This window comes from Antrostomus carolinensis, unplaced genomic scaffold, assembly GCF_000700745.2.
Source record: "Antrostomus carolinensis isolate BGI_N321 unplaced genomic scaffold, ASM70074v2 scaffold9400, whole genome shotgun sequence".
In the NCBI taxonomy this organism is placed as follows: Eukaryota; Metazoa; Chordata; class Aves; order Caprimulgiformes; family Caprimulgidae; genus Antrostomus; species Antrostomus carolinensis.
Genome location: NW_010290509.1, coordinates 5630 through 15368, shown reverse-complemented (window position 1 = coordinate 15368; position 9739 = coordinate 5630). Strand labels below are relative to the sequence as shown.

General features: G+C 37.0%; 1 protein-coding gene across 1 annotated transcript in view; it reads left to right on the top strand.

The window, feature by feature from the left end:
• GRAMD4 (GRAM domain containing 4) overlaps positions 1-7950 on the top strand; it is a gene marked incomplete at its 5' end in the record, with an annotated part of 27191 nt that extends 19241 nt beyond the window's left edge. The window contains 7 exons of the mRNA XM_029086366.1: positions 2076-2111; positions 2911-2928; positions 3468-3615; positions 4093-4186; positions 5254-5338; positions 6712-6780; positions 7786-7950. Of these exons, the coding sequence (XP_028942199.1) occupies positions 2076-2111; positions 2911-2928; positions 3468-3615; positions 4093-4186; positions 5254-5338; positions 6712-6780; positions 7786-7887 (552 nt within the window). The remainder of the gene's footprint in view (positions 1-2075; positions 2112-2910; positions 2929-3467; positions 3616-4092; positions 4187-5253; positions 5339-6711; positions 6781-7785) is intronic.
• Between the last annotated feature and the right edge of the window lie 1789 nt (positions 7951-9739).

Sequence of the window (9739 nt, the reverse complement as noted above, 5' to 3'; positions counted from 1 at the left end):
TTTCCCTTTTCCCTGGTGACTAGAGCACATTAAAAGGAACGTTAATTAAATCCTAACAGTCAATGCTAGTTCTATTTTTTTTTTTAATTATTATTTTCACAATCCACAGAGTTTTTATATGGATTCTCTTTCTTGTAAGAAAGGAATATATTATCAAAATGTGTATGTATATATATATATATATATGTATATATATATGTGTGTGTGTGTGTATATATATATATATATACACTGGAAATCACATAAAGCTAAACGCACAAAAATAACACCATCCATGTTCATATAAATTTCTGTAACATACATTCTGTGTGATTTTATTGTCAAAATTTAGTCCCCTTTGTGTTCTCTTTCAGTGGAAATTCAGCTGCTTGTGTAGATTAAAGAACAGCTAGTTAAAAAATAAATTTAAAAAGGTTTGAGTATAATATGATGCTTACTAATGGGATAAGCATTAAGAGAGGTAATAAAGTAGTTTACACATTAGCCTTTAGTTGTTTGTATTAGATGAGCCTTCAACATAGTAGTGATAAGTGACTTTTCACCATGTTGATACTCCAACGATAAGTTTTTTTCTGTTGTTAAAATCTCATAGTTAAATCTTTAAGTGTTATGTTTTGTGCATCTTTGCAAATTGTTTTGGTGGGAAAATAGCTGCAGCATAATTTGAGTATTTCAGAAGAAAGCAGAAGAGAAAGTCTCTGACAGAAAGTGAGTCTTTTGCTCCTATTTTCCAAGGGACAAGAGAAGTGAATGAGCACTTGGATGGAGCCATCCATAGCCTGTATTTCTCTTGCTTGCAGAACATGAGCTTAAAAATTATCATTCACATACTGTGGTGGTTATGACAGCTTCTTCCTGAGTCTCTTTAATCTGCCTTAGAGGTGGAAGGGATCTGAATTGCTGAAATTGAATCCATAAACTTAGAGAGTAATTATCCCTTCCTTGCTTTTCCTTACGGCTTTTGACAAGCCGACCAGGGTTTTGGTACTAATGTGTCTGTTGTAAAGGGCTTGGTTTGTCTGCTTGGAAGGGATGTGCAGGACTGTGTTATCTGCTTCCAAATGTCTAAGGAGCATTAATCTGATAATTTTAGACAAACTTTCTTACCCCCCAAGAGATTTCTAGGAACCTCGTAGTATAAAAAAAATAGATTTTTGTACAAAAAGGTAAAAGCCAAATAGGTTTTAATTTTTTTTTTTTCATAGAAGAGGCAGAGGCCAAAAGCATATAGTGCCAGCATATGTCCATTTGCTTTGGCTTCTTCTCATTAAGCATCATACAAGGCACCGTAAATCTAGACATAATTCAATATTCATTGCCTGTACCACCACTCTGACCCTGTGTCCTTAGAGAACAATCCTGACAACAGTATCTGATGGGTAAAGTTTGTATGTGAAAAGCTGATGACAGATCAAATGAAAAGGAATCCCTCCTGGTATTCCTACCTCCAGGTTGTTGTTGATGTTTTAAGACAGTCAGGACTCTTCCAGCATTGCAAATCCAATCACTTCCAGTTTAAGGCATATCAAAATTGGATGCAATGCTTTTCTTTTAGTAAGGCACCATAGGTTTTCTCAAGCCTGGGTGATTATGGATAAATTAGCTGCTGCTTTTAAGGGTAGAGGAAACATATGCCTGTGTTAGGAAGGACTAGAAGTAAAGGCAGAAGTTTTTCACATTTTCAGCTACCGGATGGGATGTGGTACTAAAGTTTAAACATTTTTTTTAATCTCTTTATATAATAGGTAGGTAGGAAGCAGTGTAGCAGAGAGCAGGAGTAGTCCTCATTCCAGTGCAAAAAGCTTTAGATGTCCTGCCCTGACTGTTTTTATGGTTCGGGCCATGGAGCTTCATCTGCTTACGTGCGTATGGAGCCAAATAACTTGTCCAAGTAAATCTTCAAAAAACTCACCTGATCTTTACTTGCACACAAATTGTTGGAGAAGCTATTATTTTCCTTAGTTCCAGGGGCTTTGTCATTGCTAAAGGCACCACAGAAGGGCAGTAACTGAAGTAGTACAGTTATCATCAACCATTTGCTTTCCGTGTCAACTTTTTTATTCTTTTCCCCCGAGGCATCGTTGTATTACAGTTACCCTAAAAGCTGGATGGTAAATACCCTCTGCTGTGCCTGTTTTGTCAGTCTGGTTTCTAGTCAGCAATTGCAGTGTGCATTTTTTCTTTTGCTTTGGATTTCTTTTGTTAGCGCTAAATCCTGCAAGGGGTCGAGAGCTGCCAACTTACGTGCAAAAAAAAAGCAGTGGCGGCTGGTTGGCCTCCGACAGCATCGGGCCTTTACAGAAGGGCTTAGTCCCGAGCTTGCATGTTGTCACTTTGCCAGTTGTTTAACTGCATGTGTATGGTAGGGCTAAGAACGGGACTGTTAATGCTTTGATGACAAAAACCAGCCTTTGGAATCGTGTGGAGCCCCACCAAGATGAAAAAGCAACTGCAGGCAAGCTTTCCAAAAGAAACTGCCTGCCATCCTTGCAGAAGCAAGGCTTGTTTGCTAAGGCAGTCTCCAGTGGTTCAGGAGCTCTGTTTTAAGTAGATTTTACTTAAGTACTTTGGTGTTGAGAACTCCATGCTACCTTTTCCCCCCACAAGGGACAACCTGACAACCATTCCAATTTTATTTCACATGTCAACACTCAAAATTCAGTGCAACTTCAAAGCAAAGGAAAGATCAATGGCTCTAACACAGCCTGAATAAATTGAACTGGTGTGCTCTAACCACTGATAACTCTTCTATTTTAATTGCATTCATTGTGTGTAGTCTCTTGATTTGTGAGCAAGATCTTGCAGTGTCACTCAGTTCATGTTTTATTCTATGTATTATACTGTTAAATAGACTTCACTTTTTTCTTTTGTCACTGTCACATTTGTGTTGTTTGTTTCTTTTCCTGCTAGCTGTCAGGGCATGAAAAGGTATGGATCGTAGCGTGGAAAACTTCCTTTCAATTCAGCATTTGTATTCATAATGAGCTTATGCAGTTTTGTGAGGCTTTTTCTTTGTGTACTCTTTTTTCCTTCTAAACTTATTTTGGGCAGTAATATTTTGTGCTTTGTCTGTCTCTTGAAGATAAGCCAAGTACTGATAATATACTAACTGTTAGTAGTCCCACTAGTATAATAATTGGAGCTGTGTGCAGTGGCTTAGCTGTATCTAATCAGATATACCCTTTACTGTAGAAAATGGGTATTTTAAGATAGGTGTGTTTCACACCATGTGCTTTCACCCCTGCAAAGGGCAGGGCTTTGAAAGGTTCTGTTCAGATGGCACGTTAGAATTTTGTGCTCTAGCAATAGTATAGTGCAGTAGTCCGAAGTTAACTTTATCGAAGTATTTAATGAAAATTGTTACAGTACAATTTTTTTTGTTTAGGAAGACTAGTTAGTCAGGTTATTTTTAAGAGCACAGCTTAAATGTTGCTGTTCAAATTTTGGAATCGTTGATTTTTCTGCAGCTTCAAACAGCAGCATCCAGAAGTTACGTGGGCTCAAGTGCCCCAACTGGGATAAGCAAAGATGAAGACACAAGTCGTTTTCATACCACCAAGAGGGGGAATTTCCATGAAGTTTTTAACCTGTCAGAAAATGAGCGTCCTTTGGCAGGTATTATGCAACGAGGCTACATTAGTAGAGTATTTTCTAAAAAGCCAAGGAGAGTTTAAAGTTGAATTCCTTTTCTGTGCAATGTACAGATATAAGATTTTGATTTAGAGCCTTGCTTTCAATTAGGATGAATGAAGGCAGTCTCTTTCCTTCCACATCCTTGCAATTCTTTGAAAGAATGCACAGCCTGGTATGCCTTTTGTGGTAATGCAAATTACATAGTCAAGATGAAAAGAATAATTGTGTGGGTGGTTTTGGTTTTGGGGGTTTTTTTATTTATTTTCTGTTTGTGTTTTTAAAAACCTTGTTATTTAAAAAAAAACGTTATATCTAAAACCACCTTATTTACACTTTTCTTTGCAAACACTTTTAGTTTTAGATATCTAATTTTCAGTATTTTCTGCTGTTTTATAAGGAAACTGTTGGAGGTAATGCCTGTCTCTCTTAAAGTAAGATTTCTTGTTATGACTTTTTCAGTGTGTGAAAATGGCTGGCGCTGTTGCTTGATTAACAGAGACAGGAAGATGCCTACAGACTACATCAGGAATGGAGTTCTTTATGTCACAGAAAAGTGAGTCATTGAACTGCACGCATTTCTTAGGAGGGAAATGCAACCGACATTAAAAAAATTGAACCTAAAACTAATCATTTAACAATGTTATGAAAGAAAAATGCGTTTTCATGGTACTTTAAAATGGCAAGAAAGCACCATAGGAGAGGGAGAGCTGAATCTGGGCTGTGGTAACGCTTAACACATGTGATTTTACCTTGGAAAGGCTTGCATAGGAATGGAGAGTAGCTCTATATATCAGTTGCTAGTTCTTGATGTGCATAACTTACTAACTATCTATATATACCAAAAAATAAACCTAAAAGCTAAGAGAGAGACTTGGAGAGTTGTGATCAATGGTTATTTTACAAATACTCTTAGTTTATTTTTTTGAAAGCAAATTGAATGTATAGCTTCCTTGAAACAAAGTGCAACAAAACCAAAATAGAAATTCAAGCCTTAATTTCCAAACTAGTGCTTTATTTTTATTTTTTAAAAATCCTTACTTACCTCAGCCTTCCAGGGCTGAATAACTCTCATTACTACTGTTTGGGTTTTGTACGGAAATTCTTTTGGAGTGTAATGAATGGAAGTAAAGCTCATCTGTATGCAATGTCACCTAGTAAGGGAGAGCACTCTCCAGTGTTTAGAAATCTGAGCTTTTGTCTGCATCACAATAACATGAAACTGGTGCAGTGTTTTCCATTAATCTTCTTTTAGGATGGTAAAAGATTTATAAGCCTTTTGAGATTTGGTATTTAAACTGTTTAAGGATATACACGCTTCCTCTGTCTTTAAAATGCTTGTCAGGTTTAAGCATTCAGTGCAGTAATATAAATACAACATTTTGTGTGTGTGTGCATACTGTATGTTCTGGGCTTTCAGACACGTTAGCCAGTTGCTAGAATTTACGAATATTTGCTCTAAATTAGAAGCAATAGCGGAATTGGGTATTGTGTGCTTCTTTCTCTTTTTTTAAGCTGATTTTGACCTGTGTGATTTCAAACTTCAGAAGTGACAGGAGGTGTATTAAGAGCTTTGTTTTAGAATACTGTATCAAAATTAGCATTTTCTTTTCCTATCTTCAGCTACTTGTGCTTTGAAAGTTCCAAATCCGGCTCATCTAAAAGAAATAAAGTTATAAAGCTAACGGATATAACAGATATTCAGAAGGTATGTCTGTTCTGTGTTGCAAATGGGGGAGAAACCTGGTTTTCTGTTCAGCTAGCCGTGTTTTGCTTTTCTGCTTATGTTATTTCAAAAAAGCATACCATTGAAAATTTTCAAAAGTAAAATGTAAATTTTTGATCAAGAATATTTCCCAGAACTGCTTGTTTAGCCATTTGTACTCAGCATAAGCAAACTCACTATGACCGTAAAACCGAAGTAGTTTACTCAACTCTTACACTCCTGAATTTTAAAATTAAGATTGTGTTGTTTCTTAACTCCTGTGTTGACTAGAGCTGTGTAGGCTTTAAGAAGATTTATTGTTAGCAGGAATTGTGTAATAGTAGCTTCAGTCTGAGTGTTGATATCAGTAAATGCACCATCTTAAAAGTAGATACCTCAGAGGGCTGAGGGATTATTGTCAGTGGAGAAAGGTAAATCATTAGAATAGCCAGACTGGATCAGGCTGGAGTTTCATCTAGTTGGGATCCCATCACTAATAGAGTCAAGAAATGGATGATTGGAATCATGGCAAGTGCAATGCGATCCTTGCTCTGGTCGAGTTTTATCAGCCTGCAGTCACTAATGGCTTTATTGGTGCCTTGCATCACTCTATGTGGTGTTTAATGAACCTCTCTGAACTTGTCCTACCTTAAACAAAGACACCTCTGCTTTCTACTACATCCTGTGGCCATGAGTGCCACAGATTGTCATTGCTGTTCAAAAGAAGTGCCTCAGCCCGGTGTGTACTGCTTAAGTACCTCCAGATTTTTAAATTAATTCCTTCTATTTATAGCACGTCTGTAAAGTAGATAACTTATGCCTAACTTGAACTTTCCCACTGGAATTAATAATCATGTTGATGGATTTTAAACATCATAGTTGGAGTAATGCTGGCTTGTTTAGTAGGCCTTTACTGCCATAAAGGTTCTTTTGCATCTGTGTAGGTTTTTTAATGATGATGAGACAGGGATCATGCAGCCAAGCATAGAAATGGTTTTATTTGTTTATCAACAACAAAAAACCCCAAAACACAAACCCCAAGGTCCCTGGCATCATGGCTGGGCCATCTCCCATGCACCATAGCGGTGCCGGGGTGCTCAGTTTGGGCCGGGGCTGGTTCCAGCAGGCAGGCTGGGTGCTGCCGCCACACATGGGAGGAGGGTGAGAGGCAGGCTCTTGCAGAATGAACGATGCTGTGCCTGTTTATCCAGGCTCATAGCACAGCATCTGGCCTCTTGGTTGTAATAAAGGTCTGTTAGTTGTGTCTGGGAGGATACACCAGTGAGGAGTTGTGTAACCTTCTCAGAACCTTTTGCAATTGTTCAGTAGGTAATTTATCTTTAGTGGTTTGTTGTTTGTTTTTTTTCTATTTTTAGTATAAAGTGCTCTCTGTGCTCCCAGGATCAGGGATGGGTATTGCTGTATCAACACCATCTACACAGAAAGTAAGTAGCTAGTTGTATCTGTATTGCTGTGTTTGACTTCATGCCCTTCCTGTCTTCCTTCTCTGGCTAGCAAAGGTTTTTTTTTTTCCCCTTATGCCAGTGTTTGGCTTTTTTTTTTTTAATTCATTCATCCATTATTCAGTATATTTGGCTTCAGAATTTTAATGATTTAAATTTAGCTTGTTCTGCTGCATCTGAGCTATTCTGCTGTAACACTTAAAGATTTTCTCCATCCTTTCTGCTCCATAATTTCATAATATCCATTGACTGTTCCCTCAGCATCCTTCATCAGGAGCGTGAGGGGTTGCTCTGCTGTGCAGTCTGAAATGAACAGCTGATAGCTTGAGAGTATCTGTGGGTGAGGAGGCTTTGGGGTGGAAGGGTCTGACCCTCAGATGCAGTTTTCCTGTTTCAAGTCTTGCGGTGCTAAAGATTTAAGCTTCTGTAAGCCTCAAATACTCCTTGGGCAACTGAAGCTTTTCTTAACGTATGACCGAACCTTATTTTAAAGTAATGACCTGTAAATAACTTTTCTTCAAGTCACACGACTGTTGTACTAGGCTTTCAGCTTGTTGTTTGATACTGAGAAGTACTTCTCAATTACAAGGTTGAAAATGTTCATCTACCTAAATAAATATTCTATGAGCTGAAGCGAAGAAGCACTGACAAAGATTTTTAGAAATCTTTAATGGAGGCAGAAGTCAATCAGGAAAACATGTACTGAGCGGATGGAGAGAAAAGAGGGTTAAACTGTTCTCCATTGCTAATACTCTGCAGATGCATTTTTCTGCCATGTTTGTTTTAAGAAGATGAAGAAGTGAAAAAAATCTTAGAAGCTCTACCATATATCCAAGGATTTTATAGAGAAGAGGATTTTTATGTCTTTATTAATGCACTTTGAGTACAGTTCATCTCCTGTTCCTATTGATTTGACCAAAACTATACCTAGAGGAAGATTTTTCTTTTCTGGACTGACATGATCTTTTTTTTTTTGTTGTTGTTTAGCCTTTGGTGTTTGGTGCCATGGTACACAGAGATGAAGCTTTTGAGACAATTTTCAACCAATATGTGAAAATAACCTCTGCATCATCAAGCAGTGAGAGCTAGTATCTTATCTTAGAAGATCTAAAGAAAACTTTCTTACTTTACAACTTGGTAGTGAAAAAAAAATGAACATCCTCATCTATTTTGCAATAATTTTTCTTGTCTGGTGGTTTATATTCTATCTGTTACATAAATTGAGTGTATTTTATATATGCCTTCATGTTTGTTTTTAAGGTTTTTGTAAAAAACAACAAAAAACAAAAAAACAAAAAACAAATGAAACAAAACAGTGAAAGTGCTATCATCACTATTAGCCTTGCACATTAAGCACTTTTAATGTTTATTTACTGACATTAAAAGCTGGGAAGATACTTGGAGAACTGACTAAATAATGAAGTGAAACAGGTTGATCCCTTTAACTCCACTGATACCACTAGGGATACATTTGTCCTTTTATCTTAGTTATTTTTTCCCCGAAATATGAGAATGGTGGCTGCAGCAGCCTGAAGTCTTGTTCTTCGACTCAGAGTTTTAGATTGGCTTCTTTATTAAAACTGATAGCAGCACCGAGGAATTATTGTCATCTTAGTATTTCCATATTTATAACTGCACTTAAAATAACTCCTTCTTGCTAATTCTTGCATTGCAGGAGGATATTTTGCCGGTTTGGTTAGGTTCAATTTTTCCTGCATGGACATTTAAATTGCTTGTACAGTGAATTGGAGGAGAAAGTTTGTAACTATATCTTCCTTTCCTAATTAACCAAAGTAAGAGGAAGGAAGGCAGGCAGATACTTTTTATAAAAGAGGGCACCAAAATGTTGTTCCTAAAATGTTAGGCATCGTATATTTGTATTTCTGTACATACTTGTCACAGAAGGGCTCAACTATCGTACATGTTGTATGTACAAGGTGTTTGTATGTTAATGTGTTAAAGACTTGCAGGCTTTTTATGTTGGGGGAGGTGGGAAAAAGTAAACTAAACTGAGACATGACTTTTTTCTCATTTGGCTTTTCTCTTGAGTTACCTAGTAATAAAATAACTCTACAATATAGCAGCTGAATGCACTAGTTCATTTTCAAAGCATAATTTGAGGGTCATTGGTATGTTGCTGTCTTTCCCCTTGCAAAATTTAATTTTAGTAACAATTAAACCCAACTGCCAGGTAAAATAGGAAGGCTGTGCTCCTCTAAACTCTCTCAGGCCTTTCTAACAGCAAAGCACATATTGACCTTTGTCTTTAATATTAGAAAGCTTTTATACTCTACATAGCACCTGTCTGAGAAGTTTAGAATTTTATTTGCATTTGCACGAAAGCACAGTAGGAGTTATGTCAAGCCTTCCAGTGTGTCTTTTCCTTTACGATGTCTTTTGAGTTCAGTAGTATGGATGTCTCCAGACATTATATGAATGTCTCCCAAAAAAGTAATGGAAATGTAAATTCTTGTGTAAAATGTGACTTAATTTTATGAATTTTTCTCTCTCTCTTTTTTTTTTTTTTTTTAACAGAAATTTATTTCTTTATAGGGAAAGGGGTAAAATGAAGGAGGGAGAGGGGAGACAAACACCAGAGGGTGTTTAACTCTTAGCACAGTTTTTAATTAAAGTCTCTCAACAAATGCAGCAGTAATGAAGAAGGTGACAGTCAAACTGTACAAACCTTATTTCAGTCTGGCCATGAAGAGGTATGATATGAAGAACTTAATATGAACCTGATATCTAGAAATACTGTTGAATACTGTGATTTGGTTGTGTATTTTAAAGTGAAACACTGGCGGGGTAAACCTGCGTGCCCTGGGTGGAAACGTGAGCAAGAACAGAACTGGGGAGAATTCACCATAATGGCTAAAATGTTATTTTTGAGTTCTCCCTTTAGAGTAGCACTGCAATGTGTCTTTACATGACCTGAAAAAGG